Here is a 22,618-nt window from a genome sequence, read left to right on the forward strand (position 1 = left end):
TAGCTAGGTGGTGCAGTGGATAGAGCACTGGACTGGGAATCAGGGAGACTCAACTTCCTGAGTTCAAATCCAGCCTCAGACATTCCTAGCTGTGTGACCCTGGGCAAGTCACTTAACCCTGTGTGCCTCAGTTTCCTCATCTGTAAAATAAGCTGGAGAAGGAAATGACAAACTCCTCCAATATCTGCCAAGAAAACCTCAAATGGGGTCACGAAGTGTCAAATGACTGAAAATCAACAACAAATAGTAAAAAGAATTGGGGTACAAAAACAAGCTCCTCAAAATCCGAGTCCCTGGGGAGGGCAGGCTCGAGCTTAGGGAGCACAGGTAGTAAAGGGATCACTCAGAACCTGGTTCTTTTTCTCTGGGGCATTCCCTTGAAGTTCCCCTGTGGAGTGTGTATGTAGCTCTCCACTGGGCTCCTCAGGCTTGTAGAGACCTGGAACTCTTTTATTTGGTTTGTCCAGTTTGTTCTCATATCCCAGCTGCAGCTGTTGTTCAGATGATGCTGCAGAGAGACACTGATGCTACATCCAGATCTTTCAACCTTTCTAAATGCTTACAGTCATTATCTGGTCAAGTGTAGAGAGGGAGGTTAAAGGGTTAGGAGACAGAAACATCCTCCCCATCCCAACTGATTCCCTTTCAATGGCTTGGCTGGTGCTGGTCCATTGCCAGCATGGCCTGCTGCTGGAATATTGGATTATTATGAACTGGCTTGCTATTCAGTACAAGCCCCATAACGGATATTTTCAACCAACCACATTTCCTCTAATGTGGTCTTTGTGCTTTCATTTGGTTGGTACTTACTTTAGACCTTTGATTGATTCCAAAGAGGTCTCTAGAAATTGTTCACACCCCTTCGATGGACTGAGGCAATTGAGGCAAGATAACTGAACTAAAAGGTACATTTTGATAAAGGTTATTAGGCAGTATCAGAACAAAAAAAATCTTTTATTAGGTATATTAATTGGGATTGGGGGTGTGGAATGTCCCTCTTTCTTATAGAAGAAAACAAGACCCAAAACAGCATTTGAAAGGCACCACTAAAACCATTAAAGCAATGAATAAACAAAGATGTTTTAAAAGTTAAACAACTGAGTAATAAAAATATAAATTAAACTGTCACTAACAAACCCAATAGATTAAAAAATGACCTCAAAACAAATCATAAATACCAATAACAGCAGAGAAAGCAATGGGAAATTTAAAACAACAAACTTTCAGAAGTTTGTTGGACAGAAACCGGGACAGCCTCCACAGGCAATTACAAATGGACAAAGAGATATGGCTAGATGTCTGGGTAAAGCAGCATGACATAGTGTGGACAGAACACTGGATCTGGAGTCAGGAAGACTTAGGTTCAAATCCCAACTCAGACACGGACTTGCTGAAGCAAGATGTGTCTCTCACTCTACCCAAACCCAAACATTCCCCAAACGATCTTGAGTAACCAGCAATTTTCTTTCATATAAAAAGGAATAACAGGAACACAGAACACAGAGCAAAGGAAGGGTATAGTTTGTTGGTTAACAGCAGCAGCCAGGGCCAAATGCTGCTAGCCACAACAAAAACAATCATTTCCGACTTTATACTCTCCCCTTCCACCCCCACTTTTGCGGAAAGAAGGGAGACAGAAAACTCAAGAGTTGTTGCTCAGTGAATGGGAGTAATTTCCTTCTCCACTGGGAGGCAAGGAAGAAGGAAATTGTCAGGGGAGTAAGGGGTGGTAGCAGGCAGGAATGCCTTATCTCAGCCACCATCATTAGCAACATCCTCATCAGCTACAACAGCAGCTACAACAACAGCGATTTATCATAGTCTAGAAGAGGAAGGCTAGGGAACAAAACACTCGGAGTCCTGGGCTCCGGCCCACAGGATCCTAAGAGAGAACAGCTCACAAACTCTGCAATTCTGACTCCCCATTCTGGCTTCTTTCTCCAAGAAGTCTTTACAAGTACCCTCCCAGAAGTCCCGGTTTTAAAACATTACTAATCAGCCAGCTTCCGAGGTAGTGTCTGCTTGAGCATCTCGTGATTTCAAGGAAACACTAGTTTATTGTATAAGGATATGTGTACATATATACATACATTTGTGTGTGTATATGTATGTATGTATATATATACATATATATGTGTGTGTACACGCACACACACAAACACACATACATATCTGTATGAGTTAAGAATTTAGAAACTCCAAGCTTCTTGGAGAGAAAACAGTCCATATCAGAGGTCAGGCTGTAAAAACTGAAAAGGAACTAGAACCATTAGGCTAAGGGACTCAATTATATATTTATAGAAATCTGATTGGAGAATGGGAGAAAGCTGATGGGATTTGGAAGCCAGTTGCCAGGAAACTGTTGATTAGAAAAAGACAACCAAAGGCAAATACTGGATTATTCACAATGAAACTATAGGTGAATTTACTTCCTTTCTTCATTTACAATGTAAAAAAAGGTAGCAGTTGAAGGTTTCCCTTGCCGAGATCTAATTCTCCCTGAAGAGCAGGGAGAATGTTGCAGCCACTAACATTGAGTGGCCAATGTTTTTAATTCTACTATAGACAAGTGATTTATCTGGTCTCAAAGGGCAGGATGGTTTTCCTCCTAGGAGGGAAAGTAAAGGAGTTCAAGAGATGCTTCTTCACATTCAAAGTCAGGAGAAATAGTGAATAGAAAGGATGCTTAATTTTGAATCAAAGGAGCTGGGTTCATATCACAGCTCTGCTATTTGAGGCCCATCTCTCTGGGCCTCAGTTTCCTCAACTGTAAAATACTATTGGACTGGATGACTTTTAAAGTCTCTTTCAGCTCCAAAGTGTCCTCAAAAATCACACACGAGGGTTTCAATGGGGAGGGGGTGGGGAAAGAAGAAAAGAGGAGGCAGGGAAGAATCCTGACCTGTGTCAGAGGTTGGAGGGTTACACTAAGATAAAGGGGAAGAAAGATCAATGAATCCGAAGGAAATAAACAATACTGACACTTTCCTGAAGAGGAGGAAAATGGATTCTCTGAAGTAACAACAGCTACTTGCTCTCCAAGGAATAAAGATGTGGATGCACAGGTGCTGTTAGGAGAACATTTAATAAGGGCCAGAGGAAGAAGCGCCAGGTAGTAGTGGTTGGTGGAGGCATGGTTGGACATATTAACATGAAAGGTCTGGTATCTTTGAGGACATGTATCCAAGACTTGTCAAACAGAATGACCATAATCCATGACTGTTGATTCAATTAGGTAAAAAAAAAAATACTGTCAGAAAGAACTTGTTAAGCATTGCTAAAAATTGTAAAGTTTTGGACAAGAAACTAACATTAGGGATAGATGGTGCTTTCTCCACTGCAACATATTGAAGGCAAAGGTTTCAAAAGACAAAGGCATTATTTGGGAAGTGAACAGTTGATTATGAAAATGGTTGAGATTTAGATTTCTGGACTATGGCTTAAAATATAGCAATGATGGGTTCCTGGCCAAGGATAGAATGCACTTAAGAGCTGATAAAAATGCATTTACCTGGAGTCTTAGAAATCTAATCAAAAGGGATAAACTGAAAAGGAAGAGGGAAGGAGAATAATCCTAAGGCATGTCCACCAAAAGTGTTAATAATAAAAAAAACTAGCAGAAGTGACTGCTAAGCCACTGTTAATGATCTTTAAAAGACTGTGGCAAGTGACTGAAGTATAAAAGATTTGGGGCAAACAGTATTTCAGTTTTTTAAAATGGGAGGAGGGAAAAATAGATTTTGCAAACAATAAGCCAGTAAACTTGACTCCAATTCCTGGCAAAATTCTAGAATTTACTATCAAAGATATGATTAGTGAAAGTAAAGAAAAAGAAACAATGATCAAAAAGAGCCTCTGTAGCTTTAAGAGTCATGTTAGACTAATTTATTTCGTTTTTTGACAGGTTTACTATACTAGTAGATTCTAATTTACTAAACTGGTACTATAGGTACAATTTACCTAGATTTTAGTAATGTTTTGGCGCAGCGAGGTGGTGCAGTGAGTAGAGCATTGGCCCTGGAGTCAGGAGGACCTGAGTTGAAATCCGACCTCAGACACTTGACGCACTTACTAGCTGTGTGACCTTGGGCAAGTCACTTAACCCCAATTGCCCTGCCTTCCCCCCTCCAAAAAAAAGAGAAAAAAATTAAAAATAAAGACTAAGGTTTTGATAAAGTTTTGTTGTTTAGTCGTTTAAAAAAAAAGAATAAGGTTTTGATAAAGTTTTGTTGTTAAGTCATTTCAGTTATGTCCAACTCTTTTTATGACCCCATTTGGGGTTTTCCTGGCAAAGATACTGGAGTGGTTTGCATTTCCTTCTACAATTCATGTTACAGATGAAGAAACTGAAGAAAAACCAGTTAGGGGACTTTCCCAAGGTCACACAGCTGGTAACTGTCTGAGGCAAAATTTGAACTCAGGTAGATGAGTCTTCCTGACTCCAGGCCCAGCATTCTGTGCACTATAGTGCCACCTAGCTGCCCTTTGATAAAGGATTCTATGCTACTCTTGTGAAAAAGATGGACAGAAGTGGGTTAAGACCAATAGGTTTTCACCTTTTGGATCATGCACCCTGGGTCTCAGTAAAAAAAAAAAAAAATTTTGAACACGGATCCTCAGCAAATTGTATATATAATATACATATATACATATATATACCCACGTACATATGATAATGTAAATTATACATTTATTTCTGCACTGACATAGTTTATATTATAAAACACATAAAAATGGACATTTTAAAAGGATAAAAAACTAAAATATTTGTGTTTTAAAATGAATAGTATAAAACCTGATTGTTTTTCCTAAAATATTGAAACCTTTGGTGAGAATAATACGCTTTTTGTTTTTTAAATCCCTATCTATGTCCTGGGGGAAATGAAGGTCTTTGGACATAGTAGTTATTACTTAGTGTGACTAGTAAAGCAGGTGAATCTTTTAAAGATACTTTTTATTAAAAGATGCAAAATATTAAGTCAATACATCAGAACTATTAGTAAACACAAAATTTCTAGGATTCCTGTTTTTCTGTATGTATTCACTATACAGAATTTAAAAAAAAAAGAAAAGCAAGCTTTCTCTGGTTTCTATTCAGTAGAAAAATTTCAATGTAAATCCATTCTTTAGATGGTAAGCTTGATGGATAGTGCTGTTGTATCTTAATTTTCTATTAATATTTGGGTATTTTAGTTGTGTTTCTATACAAAATAGTAAGATGGACAGCTTGGCTGGACTACAGAATACAGGAAGTGAGGGGTAACATGTAATAAGGTGAGAAGGGTAGGACAGAACTTGGTTGTAAACATGCTTAAATGCCCAGCAATGGAGCTTATATATGATCCTAAAAGCAATAGGCATGCGCACACGCACACATACACACACACACACACACACACACACACTCACTAGAGGTTGGCTGGTGGGGAGTAGGGGTGTGACATGGTCCTATTTGCACATTGGGAAAATCACTCCGGCCACTACTGTGTAGGGGATGGCTTGGGAAAAGGGAGAAGACTTGAGGCTGGGAGATCATAGCTATAGTTCAAGTGAGAGGTGATGAAGGGCTGAATTAGAATGGTAGCTATGTAAATGCAGGAAGAGGGACAGATTCAAGAGAGATTGTAGTCCCCATACTTTGGAGATCACTTCACTAAAGGAGAATACAATTAGCTGGATTAGGAACTGGTTGGAAGTACAGCTACTTGGCCTGATGTTAATTTCAACACTGGAGTACACCAGAGAGCTGTGCTCAGCCTGGCGCTGTTGAGATTTTCCCACTGGTTTAGATACAGGACAGGCAAGCCAGCCTAGCTAAAGTAGCAAGGTACCTTAAAGGAGAGATAGGAGATGTACCAGGCAAGTCAGACCACCACTTTGACTAACATCTCTTCCCCCATCCCATGCAGACAGCCAGAACCCTGAACCCAGGAGTCTCGGAAATAGTAATGCTTCCACCAGTCTAGTACCTATAACCATCATCTGGGAAGCAACCAAACCCTGTGGAGATGTAAGCTGGAGCAGGTACTACAGCCACAGCTACTGAAGACTCAGAAAAGAAAGTTTTTGCCACTAAAACCCTTGCCACTGTCACATGGTTCATCAGAAACCATTTCCATTCATGGAAACGACATTAAAGAAAAGGCTGCTTTGTTACTCTCCTCCAAGGGCCATGGGACCTTTCCCTCTGACTTGCAGCTGAAACCTTCCATATGTGTTGTCTCCCTCCATTGGAGTGCAAGCTCCAGGAGAGCAGAGTCAGTCTTACTTTTCTATTAGTATCCCCAGTACTTTGCACTTGGTAATCGTTTAATACATCATCCTCCCCATTTATTCACATGGGCAAAATAGCACTCTAATCAAATTTGGTGGTAATGATACAGATCTGGGAGGGTTAGCTAACATTCTGGACAACACAACTGGGACTCACAAAGATCTTGGCAAGGTAGAACAACGGACCAAACCTAGTATGATAAAATTTAACAGGGACAAATGGAAAATCTTACACATTTCAAAAAATCAGCTTCCAAGTGCAAAGATTGGGGAGGCACATTAGCAATTTGGGAGTGGGGAGGAGGGCACACCTTTCAGTGTCAGGAAGCTTACTAGAAGTGTGATATAGCAACCGAGTAGGCCAATGCAACTTTAGGCTACATTAAGTGAGATGGAGCATCAAGAAATAATAGAGATAACTCACCATGGTATACTCTGATCATTGAGAGTATTATATTCAGCTTTAGGACCACATCTTGGGAAGGATATGAACAACCTGGAAGAGTGCCCACAGGAGGGCAAGCAGATTGATGAAAGGTGTGACGTTCCATATGAGGTTCCATGGAAGTAAATGGGGGCATTTTTTAGATCAAAGAGAATTTCGATGGCGGGGGGGGGCAGATATGATAGCTGTCTTAAAGTATCTGAAAGGCTTTCATGCAGAAGATGGATTAGTCTTATTCTATTTGGTCACAGACACAAAACTAAAAGCAAGAGGTATAAATTTAAGCTTGGTGTAGGGAAACACTTAAAAAAATGGAATGGGTTGCCTCTGGAGGTAGTATGTTCTCTCTTACATTGTGGTCTGCAGGTAAAGGTTGGTTGAGCATTTGTAAACATACTATGGGGGGGGGGTGGACGAACATTTTTCCTTTTTTAAGTATAGGTTAGTCTAGATCAGCATTTCTTAAACTGTGGGTCATGACCCCATATGGGTCATGAAGGCAACAGTAGAAGGTTTCTAATTTGCAATGACCAAAAATTAATTAAAAATCAAACTCATAATGAATCCATGGTATTTCTGGCAGTGCTTGACCACATTGCATAGAGCAACTTCACCGCATCCTTGGTTCTGAACACAAAGCACGCACTCTTTGCACTTCGAATGCCATCATGCCACGCAACACCAACTAATGCTGACGAAACCTGAAAAGGGGTCTAGAGTGGAAAAAGTTTAAGAAGCCCTGGTCTAGGGGACCTTTAAGGTCTCTTACAATTTTCAAATTCTGTGAAACACTTAAGAATCTGTTATGTATGATGCTCAAGTGATCTACAAAGTTTAGACAAGTACTCTCCTGAAGGGATATAGGTCAGAAGTAGTATCTTCAAATCAGAAAACTGACAGGGACGTTAGAGATCTTCTCCTAATTCCTCTTCATTCTTACCAATTAGGAAATAAGCCCATAAGAGGAACATGCTTCACTAGTTTTGTTTTGTTTTGTTAAATAAAAGAGCTAGAACTGAACTTGCCTTGAAAGTCCAAATGTATCCCAGATCTTTACCAAAAACTGGTTTAGAGGTTTAAACATGATAAATCAGTCCCTACAGGATACTTTCTTCTTTTATTCCAGGGATCAGTGGGTTAGCTTAAGTGATCACTTATTCCTGATGGTGTAGTATACACAGAAGAAAGAGCAATAGATTTGGAGTCCTAAGACCTGGATTCAAATCACAGCCTCTATTTAGTACCTGTATAGTTTGGGGGTAAAGTCAAACACTTGGGCTTCTCATCTGTGAAGCAAGGAAGCTGACCGGGTGTCCTTAGATTCCTTCCAGCTCCAGATCCTATATATGTATCCATTCAACCAAGTTTTAATTTCAATCAATAAATTTTAAACGATGCTGGCTTGAGTGAAACTTTTTGTTCCTATGAATAATTATAGAACTTGAAGTTGGTCATAATTATCTAATTTACAATCCTTTTTTTGTCCTTCTTGGGCACCAAAATTACATAATGTTAAATAGGATTTCAAACACATTCTGCCTGAAAGAGGGCCGACATCTCTTCAAGAAAGTGTATGATCCTTACAAATTTCCCCTGAGGATTTCATAACAGACACAAATAACTACAATACAAAATAATGCCTAGCTAAGTACCAAAGACAAATATACACAAAACGTTGCATGTGAGGTCTGAGGGCAGTAAAGAAGTCATTAAGGGGAGATCAAGGAAGGCTTCATGGAGGAGGTAGTATTTGAGTTGTACTAGGGAAAGTTTCCAGGAATACAAAACAAAGTAAACAATAATGTGGAGGCAAGAAAAAGGGTGTGTGTAAAATGGCAAAGGAGTAGTTTGGTTTGACAGTAGAGAACCAGACAAGGATAAGGCTGTTCCTGGTACCAAATTTGTAGGGGCCTTCAATGCCAGGCAAAGATGTTTGAATTTTCCTTAGTCTGCACTAGGAAATCAGTGGATGAGTCTGGGAAGAGGACCAGATATCTTCCTAAAATTAGCCTGGCAATAGGGTGAATGAAGGTTGGAAGGTGTAAAAGAAATGGTTAAAGAGTAGAGACAGACCTGTTAGTTAAGATGCTGGCTGGGTGTTAGTAAGGGCCTGTGGCAACAAGGTGATAACAGCGGGGGAAAAGAGGTGGGAAAGGATGTGAGAGGCGGAAGACATGGACTAGATAGTAATTCAATGTGAAAAGATAATACATAGGTGCCAAACATGGAAGACTGCCACTGACAGAATAGGGTTTTAGGGAAAGGAGAAGAAATTTAGTTTGGGGGAAGCTGATAGTCAAGAGATATGAGATTAGGGTTTTGGCTAGTGACAATATAGATGATTCATTTGTCTGTAGAGCCAATGGGTATAGCAGTGAAGATGAAGTTGTCCCCTCCTCTCCCCCCCGCCACACCAAAAAAAAAAAAAAGGCTAGAGAATAGCTCATTGCAAATAGCATTTTATACCAAGCTTGAGTCATACATATATGATTTGGAAAAGCTATTGACAGAAAAAATCAACAAGGTTCAAGGTAAATTAGGAAAATGTTATGCTCCAGTCTGAGAGAAAAACAAGGGTTAAGTCGAATAACTAATGTTGAGGAAATTGATCACACCCAAGTGTATTTCTTGAAACAGTCTATAGGAAAAGAGGTTTAAGAATCTGCATGTGTAGAAGAAGGAAAAATTATTGTAGGCAGGTAGAGGTCATAAAATACAGTTTGGCTAGATATAGCATGTCATTGTTAATTAGCTAGGCTTGGCAAGTGTAATCTTAATTGGAAAGTTGAGTCACTGGGCTCTAACCATGACCCCATGCTTTAAATTGTCTCTCATCTCATCTTCTTTTTGCAAGGGTATATGAAAAAACAATTTAGGAAAAAGAGAAGGAAGGGAAGAGGGAGTTATTGGCAAAGAAAAGAACAGCTAATTACCAGGGAAGTTAGTCCTAGAGCTCATTAGGAAGTAAAGATAACATCTTATTTTAAAAAGACAAAGGCTGGAAGAAAGCTGCTCATGAGCTTTTCTCATCTCTGGGAGCACAGAGCATAAGTGTACAGCAAGGAAGGATTTTGACCCTAAGAAATGTCTCAGTGTGAGTTTGCAGCTCAATTTGTTGAGTTAGCAGCTATTTTTAAATATTAAGTAGAGATGAAAGCAAAGGCAGCACTCCATGCCTTAGTGTGATACTTCTTTTAAATCTTGTTTTAACTGGTATTTTCTTTTCATGTTAATAGGTCAATTGTGATTAATCAACATTTATGCTATAGGTCTTGAGGGGCTATTTAAAATTGTAAAAGTATTTCCAACTGAATGAGCTACTTTTTTTTTTGGTCTAGGGAAGTTTTAATCATTTGGTCAACACAGTTCACAATCCAGAGGAGCATCATCCAACTGGTACTGGTTACCTGAATAACGAATACACATTCCTGCAAGAAGAAAATTATCTCCCTCTAAGGAATATGTGTGCATGTGTGCCTTGCAAATCTAAACTTATTTCTAAGAAAACCACAGTGCTTAATAAGTGCTGGAAGAATGAAGTATTTGCTAGGCCACACTCAGTTATGTTCACTTTGCAAAGCCTAATTTAATCCAAAAACAAGGTCATTGAATAAATGTGACCAATGTGAGACAAAATAGTTAACGAGGATTGCTACCATCAGTCTGATTACCCATCACACAATACACACACACACACACATAATATATACACACAATCTATATCTATCCGTATCTATATATATATCTATAAATCATACAGGACCAGTTTGAGTACCTACCACACACATACATACATACACACACATTTCATATATATGTGTGTGTGTGTGTGTGTGTGTGTGTGTGTGTGTGTGTGTACACATATATATACATATATACACATGTCTTTTTTTTTTGTAGGGGAGAAGGCAGGGCAATTGGGGTTAAGTGACTTGCCCAAGGTCACACAGTACCAAGTGTCTGAGGCCATATTTGAACTCAGGTCCTCCTGACTCCAGGGCTGGTACTCTACTCACTGCACCACCTAGCTGCCCCCACATACATCTTTATGGCATTATACTAGACAGTGGGGATAAAACAAAGTATAAGACTTGGGTCCCTGCCCTCAAGAAGCTTTCAATTTATCTTGATAATTCCTCCATTACTCAAAATACAAAACAAAGTAAAAAATTTAAGGAACCCTCTTTACCACAGTATTCACACTGTTTACTACACTAGATACTGGAGTGGTTTGCCATTTCCTTCTCCAGCTCATTTTACAGATGAGGTCACTGAGGCAAAGGGGATTAAGTGACTTACCCAGGGTCACCCAGGTAGAAAGTGTCTGAGGCCACATCTGAACTCAGGAAAATGAGTCTTCCTGACTCCAGGCCTGGCCCCCTATCCACTGTACCACCTAGCTGCCCCAAATTATATCAGTAGCTAATAAAAAGAACACTTAACTTTGGAATCCTGAGACTTGGGTTCATCTCAGCTCTATCATTTCTTTACTGGACAGATGACTCACTACAGGCAAAACACATGATGTCTCTGAGCCTCGGTTTCATCAACAAAAAGGGGAAAATAGTATTTTAAAAATCTATGCCTCAAGGGCTACTATCAGCTTCAAAAAGCAGATGTCTGCAAATCATAAAGTGCTAGCTACAGCAACCTATTTATCCAAAATAGACCTTTGGCAAATTCAAGTCTTCCCCCAGGACACAATTCCAAACTTAAATGGAAAAGGCTCGGAACAACTCAAATACCTGTCCCAAGCCTGTATACTAAAGCCAGATTACTTTAGGCTCTCAAAACATATTTTTTTGGTTGTGGGGGAGATGAGAGGTTGCTTTGAGACTTGTGATTTCATAGATTTGGGAAGATCAGATTGTAGTCCAACCTCCTCATTTTAGAGATGAGAAAAACTGAGACCAAGTTCATGCTGGCATTAAGAAGCAGGTGTTTTAAATGGTCCTCTGGCTACAAATCCTTGGTCTTCCCTACCTCCCCCCCCCCAACATTGCTTCTATTCACCAATCTAGAAGGTTCCCAAGGAGAAAAGTCCCTCTCTCAATGCAGCCTTTTATTCATTCTCCCACACACTGCCTCATCATTTATTTAACACGCGTGCCTTAATGATTTAATATTAATTCTGAACAAACTTGACTATTTGGTTTTCAGGTCCTCTAGGAGAGATCAGACAGAAAACCAGAGGTGCCACAGAATTCTTAGAGACAGGTGTCAGATGGCAGAAGTGACAGCTGCTAGCCTGGTGCGAGAGGTGGCCAAAACACTTTAAATGTGAGTGCAAAATTGCATTTCCACTGAGTTCAAAGCCTAGATGTTCAAAATGATGACCTTGCAACACCAAGGAAAGATTAAATTATATTCAGTATCTTCTCTTTAAAAAGGCATTGAAATGTATGAAGCATTTCAGAAAGCTTCCTGTCAACAATGCTTATAATAAACGCAGTTCTGGCATTTGAAGTAATCACAACTGCAACCATAGACAACCTACTTCACTATAACAGTAACTGACATTTGGTATGGACTTTTAAGGCTTGCAAAGAACAATAAATACATTCTTCATTTAATCTGATCCTCACCGATGACCCTGTGAGGTAGTTACTGTAGATATGAGGATCACCATTTCATAGATGAAGAAAACAGGCTGAGAAGTAGTTAAAGACATACAGTAAGGATCAGGGAGTTGGAACCCAGGTCCCTGTGGACTCTGGCTCCTCTGACACCTGTTCCTCTATACCACATTGTACGTGCGGTGCCTCGTTACCTACTAGAGCAGGATTGATGAGATATTACTGTAGAGGGAACCAGGTGCCCTTGAGGTCCTATTTTTCCATTTTCCCCTACTACACCTCCAGTCTTCTCATTAACTAAACAGTATTAAGTTACTAAGCATGTTAATTAGCTACTTCTTCCTACCCTTTCCTTAGTCTAGAAGTAAATTTCAGGTGCATGGGCTCACCTTTATCAATTAATTCACAAACTGTTGAGTTAAAAAATTTCAGAGCCTGTTTGGTACTATGACAGTTAAAAACAAACACACACCAAGAGATTTCAGCATGTCCTTGGAAAACTTTATTTCTGTTTTTTTTTTTTTAAAAAAATGCTATTTTTACGCTCATGGGAAAGAATGATTATCCCTTATGAGAAAATGGTTTACAAATGACAAGAGTCTGAGATCTCACCTGCCCTACCATAGAACGTGGTCTGCTGCTGACCAGAGGCCCCACTGACGGCAAATACCCAAAAGGATTAGAAATAGATTTACATGGAGTTATAGAAGAAAGGTTGAGAGAGGAGGTCTTAGAACATTGGGAAATCTTATTTCCAGCTAACATTCAAAAGGGACTACTTGGTTAGCAAAACGGTGGCTACAGATTAGGTGGGGTTATCCAAAATTATGGAAACAATGAAATCCCTTTCTTTACCACAATGAAGAGGCCAGAGTCAAAGTGGTTTTGTACATCCAGAAATAGGCCCGCGAAATACAAGTAGGCCTTGTCACAAACTGTAATGTTCCCTCTTGAGAGGCTCTAGTCTCAATAATAACCTACAAGTTTACTTTGCAATGTTTACGATGAAAACGAAGTTAGCCATAGAGTTGAGCGTACGTTATGTACACATACATACATGTATGTACACACACACACACACACACACACACACACACACGCATGCGCGCTCTCAAGCACCCCAAAAGACTTCAAAGATTAGTCTAACATTCTTATTAACAAAAGCACATAACAATAGCCAAAGAAAAATTAATTCAGTCTACCGATTTTCTTTCTGGTCAAGTGGTGATATTTTCAATTATTTCTATAAGACTCACTACTGATCACAGTGTGTGTCTTGTCAGATAACTACATCATTTTTTTTTAACTGCTTCTTCTACTGGCTTCTTTTTCACTGTGCAGACTAGCAATATGTGCAGAAATAAAGACCAAATTTAAGAATGGCTGCAGTTTTTCAATAATTTAGTTCTACTGATTAACTGATCTCAGCCGGGTGAATATCAAGATCCTTCAAAGTCCTGGATTTTACCTAGTCTGTTAGTGTTAGTCTTTGATTTGCAAACTGCTTGCAATAGCTGTAACACAGAAATCTTCACCTACTATTCATCATCTTCCTGCCCTATCCCAATCACTGTTAGCTTTCTAAACAAATCATGTACAAACGTAAAATCTGGAATATACTTCAAAATAAATATACATTATAGTTTCTACATTGTGAACCAGGTTTAAAAATGAGGTAATGAAACTCAAATGATTACATCTTATACCATTCTGGAAACGGCTTATTTATGTGATGATGAAAAAAGAATATTCCTCAGTCTTCTTCGAATGCTTTTTTTTATGCTGACTTATGCATAATTATGTAAAAATTCCTTAAGCTTTGTTGGATAGTCTGTCATCACCCCAGTTGCTCCCAAATCAAAGGCTTTTTTGTATTCATGTTCTTCATTTAGTACCCAAACATATACCTAAAGGTAGAAGAATAAGCAAAAATGTCAAAAAGACAGAGCACACTTTGCCTTCACATAATAGTATTTAATCACTGCAATCCCAATGCATTTGGTCAGGCACCTTGTATAAGGTTTAAAAAATTCATTAACCATTCAGAAAAATTCAACCTTGATCCCACTTAGCAATGTGGGGTCAAGGTTGGGATCCATCCCTCTTGGTCACTCACACCTTGATATACATGAAAATCTAACTTCAGATAATATATCCTCTGTTCCCAACTCCCTCACATTCCAAAATAAATTTCCACTGAATCCTTACTAAAAAGAAAATAAAGCACCTAGAACCCTCTTCTGTCAACCGTTCAGTGAGCCAGCAGCATCAAAGGTAGGGGCAGGAGTGAAAAAAAAAACAAAACCAAACCCTTCCCTTAACCCTGTTTCTCTCTTTTCTCTCTCTCTTTTCTAAAAAGTCTGTTTCCCTTCACTAGGCAGCTAGGTGGCACCATAGTACACAAAGTGCTAGGCCTGGAGTCAGGAGGAGTCTTCCTGAGTTCAAATCTAATCTCAGACACTTATAGCTGTGTGACCCTGGGCAAGTCACTTGACCCTGTTTGCCTTAGTTTCCTCATCTGTAAAATGAACTGGAGAAGGAATGGCAAACCAAAACCCAAAATGGGGTCATGGAGACTAGGACAGGACTGAATACAACTGAATAACACCACCTCCTCACCATGTAATTTACTCCGCCAACTCCCTATACTCTAGCCTCTACCACCCCATCCCCTTTCTGTCTCCACCATACACCAGACCAGTCTCTTCAACATCACCGATAACCTCTTATTTGCCAAATCTAATGACCTCTTTTCCATTTCGTCTTCCTTGATACATCTCTGACACTGCTGAGGCACGTTCTCTCCTCCCTTGGCTTCTGTGACCCTCCTCCCCCTCCTCTCTCCCTTTCTCTTCCTCCTCCTCTCTCTTCTCTCTTCCTCCTCTTTTCTTCTTCCTCCCTCTCTCTCTTCCCCCCTCCTCCTAGTACTCTTACCTCTCCTTCTCTATCTACTTCTCTGATTCATTCTTCTTCTAAGCACTGTCCCCCAAGGCTACCTGGCAACCTCACGGCTTCAATGATCCCTAACAGGATAAATCCTCATTCTATATAGCTTTAGAACCACCCCCTTCCCTGAGTTCCAGTCTAGGATTCCTAACTATGACCTCCAGCCGGTTGTCCCTCAAACATCTCAATCTGAACACACCTAAAACGATTCCATCTTCTTCTCTCTAAAGTCTGCTCCCTTGCTGTTAACTTCCTTTATTTCTGTGGATAGCAGCACCATTCTCTTAATCCAGTCATGTTCAAAACTTTGGAATTATCTTTGACTAGTACCCCTCTACATTTAGTCAGTTGTCACTTGTGTCCATTATATCTGCACAATGCTCAGCATCAACCCTTTACTTTCCACTACCACTGCTACCATCCTAATTTAGACCCTATTATATATTTCCTGGTCTAATGCAATGGCCTCCCAACTAGTCTTCCTGTCTCCCTTCTCTCCCATCTTCAGATCAGTGCCAAAGTAAACCGACAATGCAAAAATCTGATTGTGTTTCTTTCTCTTTTGGGGAGTTGCTCAGCCTTCATTTAAGGAGGGCCCTGGGCTGGCCTCTTCCCATTCCTCTCTGGGCTGAACTTTAAGTCTCCTCTTCTGTGGTTCTTCACCAGGTTCCTTTGCTCCACCCCACCCCTGCCTCCAGCTTCCTTTTATATGTTGTCTTTCTTCGTTAGATAGAATGTAAGCATCTTGAGCCCCAGGACTTGGCTGTTTTTCTTCTTGAATTTGTCTTCCCAGCACTTAGAAACTGTGCCTGGAACACAAATGCTGTACAACGTACAGTCTTAAGTGAGTTGTCTGAGTCACTAAGAAGATAGGTGACTTGCCCAGGTTCACCCAGTCTGTGTCGTCACATGTTGAAATCCTCTTACTTCAAGGCTCAGCTCCTGTGTCACCTCCTCCATGGAGCCTTCCCTGTAACCTTCCTCTGCATGGAATTATATTCTTTCATGCCTGGCCTCAAGACTTTTTTTTTTTTTTGGAGGAGGGAAGGCAGGGCAATTGGGGTTAAGTGACTTGCTCAAGGTCACACAGCTAGTAAGTGTGTCAAGTGTCTGAGGCTGGATTTGAACTCAGGTCCTCCTGACTCCACGGCCGATGCTCTACTCACTGCACCACCTAGCTACCCCCTTAAGACTCTTACTAGATGTTTCACCCTGGGCAAATCACTTATCCCCCTTTGCCTCAGTTTCCTCATCTGTAAAATGGGGATAACAACAGCATTGACCTCTCAGGGTTATTAAAGTAATTGAAAGTGCTGAGCACAGTGACTGGCACATAGTAGGTGCCACATAAATGCATGCTGTGATTATTACCTTATATTACAGTGGTTTATCTGTGTGCATTATGGATTATATACTCCTTACATGGAGGCATTATTTTGTTTTGCATCTTTGTAGTCTGAGCACCAGCATTTGCCTTTGCAGGCATTTTAATAAATAATTAATTGATGTGGATTCCAAAATCAGTCCAAAGTTCTTGTCCCTCACCAAAAGTTCTTTTCCCTATGCTAAAATTAGCTATCCTAAAATAAAGTTTAAATGAAAAAAAAATAGCTATCCTGCTCGTAAGAACATGATTAGAAAACAGCCTTCATATGTTTTCCAGAAATATACCTGAATGCCTCGGGCAGTGAGGTGGTCAAATAAGGCTTTCCTCATTAGTAACCTATAAAGAAAGAACAGAATAGCATTTAGGACATCATCTTCAACCCAGCATTTCCTTTGTGCCTAGCCAACAGCATAAGATCACTCAATGAATCAAACTCATTAAGCAACTACTATGGACACGGGGGACATTACTATGGATATTATGGACATTACTATGGTACTGGGGACACAATAATAAACAAGAAAGTCTCTGCTTTCAGGGCACTCATATGCTATCTGAGGAAACTGTATATGTCCTTAAAAGCAAATTTTTTTAAAGAAAGCCACATTGGGGCAGGAAAGGACAGGAGCAGCTGAGCTTAAAGGGAGCTGGGGAGTCTAGGAGGTGAAAGTGAGAAAGAAGAACCTTCTACTCAGTCCTGGTGGAATCTAAGTCCTGACCATCTATGTTCCAAAAGCTGCCCCAGCTTAAGGCTCCATGTCACAGATGCCAAGATGCCCTCCATTTTCTGTCTAATCTTGGGAAACTTGAGGTTTCCATCCCCTGGAGCCTCTCCAACCAAGTTCCTCCTACTCTGGCTAGATGCAGCAGGAAGAAACCAATCCCTCTTCTCACTGTTCGAGCTAGAGTGGGAAGAGATATATTACTGGCCTCCCAAGTTTTCAAAGAAAAAGGAAGTTATGCCATTAGGGCATATGCCACAATTTGTATTCTAACTCATCTTCATTATGGGTCAAATGGTCTGCAGTCTATCTTGAGAACCCATCCCCCACTGATGTTTCAATGGGAAAACATGTTCTCAGTTCAATACATGCCTGACTTACAAATGAACTTTTGGAACACAACATGTGTCTTTAAAATTAGATACTTCCTTTATAAGAAAGTATGTACCTGGATTTCAAGGCCAAGCACATTAATCAGAGGAAGTGAGAGGCATCACAAATTAGCAGTTAAATGAGTATAACATTTGTCATTTATACTTTTCTTGCTTACCACAATGATAAAGTAACAAAGGCTAGCAAGAAAGGTGGTGAGATAGCTGTTGTGTAAACTGAGTGTGAAAGACCAATGTTAAATTAAATATTTCAAATTAAAGTTGGATCCTGAGGTACAGAGAGAAGGACAGATTAGAGAACTTCTCAAGGCCCTGTGAAAGGAACACTAAGCAAACAACAGTTGGGATATAAGACTATTCATCTACTTCGAGAACCAGGGATCAGGGATCAGTTTTAGACAAAACAAAGTATAATTGCTTTATGGTGTTTATCAAAAAGGAAGTCAAGTTATCCTAGAAAAGAAAGATTTTTCTGCAAATTAAAACAACTCTGAGGTACCACCTCAAACCTATCAGATTGACTAATATGACAAAAAAGGAAAATGATGGATGTTGGAGGGGATGTGGGAAAACTGGGACACTAATGCGCTGTTGGTGGAGTTGGGAATGATTCCAGTCATTCTGGAGAGCAATGCTATAAAATTGTGCATACCCTTTGATTCAACAATACCACTGTTAGGTCTATATCCCAAAGACATCAAAAGAAAGGGGAAAGGATCTATTTGTACAAAAATATTTATAGCAGCTCTAAGAATTGGAAATTGAAGGGATGCCCATCAATTGGGGAATGGCTGAAAAAGTTGTGGTATATGATTGCAATGGAATATTATTGTGCTATAAGAAATGACAAGCAGGATGATTTCAGAAAAAGCTGGAAAGACTTACATGAACTGATGCAAAGCGAAGTGAGCAAAACCAGGAGAACATTATACACAGTAACAGCAATATTGCTCGATGAAGAATTGTGAATATGTTAGCTATTCTCAGCAATAACAATGATCTAAGACAGTCCCAAAGGACTAATGATGAAGCATACTATCCACCTCCAGAGAAAGAACTGATTTTCTTTGAAAACAGACTAAAGCACGCTATTTTTCATTTTCTTTCTTCTTTTAATTCTTTTTCTTTTATTTGAGTCTTCTTGTACAAAATGGCTAACATGGAAATGTTTTACATGAATGCACATGTATAACCTATAGACTGCTTACCATCTCAAAGAGGGGGGAGGGGAGGGAGAGAGGGATAAAATGTGGAACTAAAAATTTTGGGAAAAAAACGCAAATGTTAAAAAAAAATTGTTTTAACATGTAACTGGTGGGAAAAATATGTTAAATTAAAAAAAAAAAAGAAGAAACAGAGTTCTCTGAAGTATACAACTACCCAAGGAGGGCTTCCTTTCCATTTGCAGGATTTTTTCCTGGCCCCCTCTATAGAATCTTAATGTATATTTTCCCAGACAAACATTTAGGAACTTAGTAATTAAACAATGTGTTTTTCTATATGTGATAATTATTTATACTTATTTCATAATGTACCTTAATAGTTTCTGATTGTCAAGTAGTAGTGGGAAAAAACCTATTTCCTATTAGTTATTAGACCTGAGCTCTAGTCCTGGCTTTGAAGCTCTCTAGCTGTATAACTGAGGCAAGTCACAAACTGAGCCTTAGTTTCCCCCTTTTTAAAATGAAGGCATTAGACTAGGGGCAGCTAGGTGGCTAGACAGAGCACTGGCCCTGGAGTCAGGAGGACCTGAGTTCAAATTCAGTCTGACACTACCTTGTGTGACCCTGTCATTTAACCTTGATTGAAGAGAAGGAAGGAAGAGAGGAAGGAAGAGAGAGAGGAAGGAAGGAAGGAAGAAAGGAAGGAAGGAAGGGACAGAGAGAGAAAGATGAAGGCATTAGACTATATGATTCCTAAGGACTCTTATAGCTCTAAAAATTCTATGATATTGCACATTCAGAGAAAGATCTATGGAGTCTGAATGCAAACTGAAGCATACTATTTTCACTTTTGTTTGTTTTTTTCTGTTTTTTTCCCTTTTGTTCTGTTTCTTCTTTTACAACATGACTAATATGGAAATATGTTTACATGATTGCACAAGCGCAACTTATATCAGATTGCTCGTTGTCTTGGGGAGGGGGGAGAGAAGGGAGGGAGAAAAAATTTTAAACTCAAAATCTTATAAAAAATGAAAGATAGTTGAAAACTATCTTTACATGTAATTGGAAAAAATAAAATACTATTTACCAAAAAAAAATTCTATGATATTATAGTTCTTTGACTCACCCAGTAAATAAGTTTTAAAGTGATTCACTTAAATCCATTGACATATATTGCAGATATACAATACTTAAAATGTTTTAATTAATCTTTTCGATTAAAATCAACTTCATTTCCAAATGCAATGGATACAAGAAGTGTATTTGATACATTTGAGTATTTTGTATTTAATATTGAGTATTTGTATTTAATACAAAATTGAGAAAGCCATATTTTTTAAAGAAATTAAAAATTTTACCTGTCAGCCAACCAGATGAGAAATTTTTGACTTCTTGATATGCTATGTGGTTCCTTCAGTCTGAGAAAAAATGAAAATTGAAACTACAAATTAACAACATAGCAATGTACCAATGTTCTAAACAGCCTCCATACCCCTCATTACCCCCTCCCTTATCTCTGCTCCCAAGAGGCTATCTCTAAAGCTACAGTTAATGCTGGTTTCAGGTTAACTTTCTGTTGCCAGGGCCCAAGAGTAAAGGGGTGGGGAGGGGGGAAGATTTATTATTCAGACTCTGTTCCTGTCCTTTCCTTATTTTCTTTTTTCTCCTTTTCTCTTAAATGATCTATTGCAATCCAGCACACTTCAGGCGCTTTACACTAACAAGAGAGAAGTTTGTGCTATCAACCTGGTATAATTAGTACTGGTATTTTCTGTTATTTTCTTTTCCAGTATGAGACTCTTTGGGGTTCCTATTCTTGCTAGTTTATTTCATTATTTCCACCATTAAGCCTAGAATAAGCTTCCTCTTCCATTCTCCATATGCCATTCTCCTGACTAAAAAGAAACATGTCACCTTCCAAACTAAAGTTACCTGAACTGAGCCAGCTATCTCTATCAGCACATCATGGATTCCATTCTCTGTCCCTCCCCCTAATTCCACTCTTCCTGTTTTCTATCTGTTATTCTTACACTTTGGAATTTTCTAATGGGCTAGTCACCTAGAACAAGGGGTGAGGAACCTGCACCCTCGAGGCCACATATAGCCCTCTAGGTCCTGAAGTGCGGCTCTTTAACTGAATCCAAATTTCACAAAACAAATCCTTTTAATGAGAGGAGTTGTTCTGTAAAACTTAGACTCAGTCAAAAGGCTGAACCGAAGGACCTAGAAGGCCACATGTGGCCTGGAGGCTACAGACTCCCCATCTCTGATCCTAGACCCTCCTTTCTGGATCAATTCATCTTATATTTTGTTTCTCTATGAATCCAGTTTTTCCTAAATTACTCTGTTATTTACAATGCTGCCTTTCTCCCTTAGAACCTCCATTGTTTCTTACCCAATTCAACCCACCTGGTCCAAGCTGCAGTTTCCTTCCTTTTGAAGGAATGAATCACCCTACTCCCCTATAAGAGATTCTAGAGCTCAAACTCAAATCAGCATGTTAAATACAATTAGGGTCTTGCCCTAGAAAATCTCTGTAATTGTTCACTGAAACAACTAAAAAATACCTAAGGCTCCAAATTTACACATCAGCATATTTCACCATCTCTTCCCTCAACACACAATCATTTCTTGGAAAAAGGAATCTATCTGTACACACATAAAATTCCTAGTCTCACTAGCATCTGCTTCTAAAGGGAACACTCGGATATACTCATTTAAAAGAATTTAGATTCCATTCTGTGCTAAAGGAAAGCAGCCAATCATGAGATCAAAAGGTTAGAGGGAATTTGTGGCCTAAGGGCCAACTTTGAAAATACACCATGAAGGGAGGAGAATTCTTTTGTGAGGAGGGTTTTTGTTGTTTTTTTTAGAAATGGCTACCAAGAGGAAACATGCTAATGAATATGAGTAGAATAAACAAAAACCAAATTGGAAAACTGAAACCATAGGAGGTAAATACAACAGCATCCACTAATACTTTTAAATGAATACTGTGCACATAGCTATTGGTTATTTTTGCGTTTCTGTTTTGGGGTTGATGCAATATTCAATACAGGTAAAATCCCAACATAATGAATTCTGTAATGATTCCAAATTCTTTTGGTGTGAATGAATTGTTACAATGAATACATTGCTGGATATCACATTCCCAGGCTACAGGACCTTGAGACAGAGCTGATCTGTTTCTTCAAAAAGCAAGGCTTTGTATTCAGTAGGGGACTTGGGGAGGTATCACATACACACCTTCCCTACCCTTTTCTTTCTCCAAGCTCCAGATCTTTTTGGTAGTTGTTTTGGTGGGTGATTTGAGAGTCTGATAAACTTTTCAGGTGAGGCTGTTGGGATGTTTGAAGTGAAAAAGGATGAGTAACATTGAAGGGGCCAGTGCTGCTTGATGGCAAGTAAGACCCCATAAATTTATATTTTAACACATCCACCTCTGCCCCCCAAAATCACTTTTTGTAAACATTAGTATAATAATAACAACTCATTTTAAGCTTTAAGGCTTATAAAAGGCTTTGCCCACAGAACACTTGTGAGGCAGGCAGATAATACGAGTATTATTATCCACATTTGACAGATGATGAAACCAAGTCACAGACAAGTGAAGTGACTTGGCCAGGGTCACACCATGAGTATCAGAGCCAGAACTCAAACCTAAGGCTTCTGACTCCAAGGATCGGGTAGTTTTGCTTCAACTCAAGGCATCTC

General features: G+C 39.4%; 1 protein-coding gene across 1 annotated transcript in view; it reads right to left on the reverse strand.

Annotated features, from left to right (window-relative positions):
• Positions 1-12,780: 12,780 nt before the first annotated feature.
• The window catches only part of GDPD1 (glycerophosphodiester phosphodiesterase domain containing 1), a 50,441-nt gene continuing 40,603 nt past the window's right edge, over positions 12,781-22,618 (reverse strand). Inside the window, exons 8-10 of the mRNA XM_036757857.1 lie at positions 20,263-20,322; positions 16,912-16,963; positions 12,781-14,201 (exon numbers count right to left, since the gene is read on the reverse strand). Of these exons, the coding sequence (XP_036613752.1) occupies positions 14,082-14,201; positions 16,912-16,963; positions 20,263-20,322 (232 nt within the window). The 3' untranslated portion in view covers positions 12,781-14,081. The remainder of the gene's footprint in view (positions 14,202-16,911; positions 16,964-20,262; positions 20,323-22,618) is intronic.

Source organism: Trichosurus vulpecula, chromosome 4, assembly GCF_011100635.1.
Source record: "Trichosurus vulpecula isolate mTriVul1 chromosome 4, mTriVul1.pri, whole genome shotgun sequence".
NCBI classification, from domain to species: domain Eukaryota; kingdom Metazoa; phylum Chordata; class Mammalia; order Diprotodontia; family Phalangeridae; genus Trichosurus; species Trichosurus vulpecula.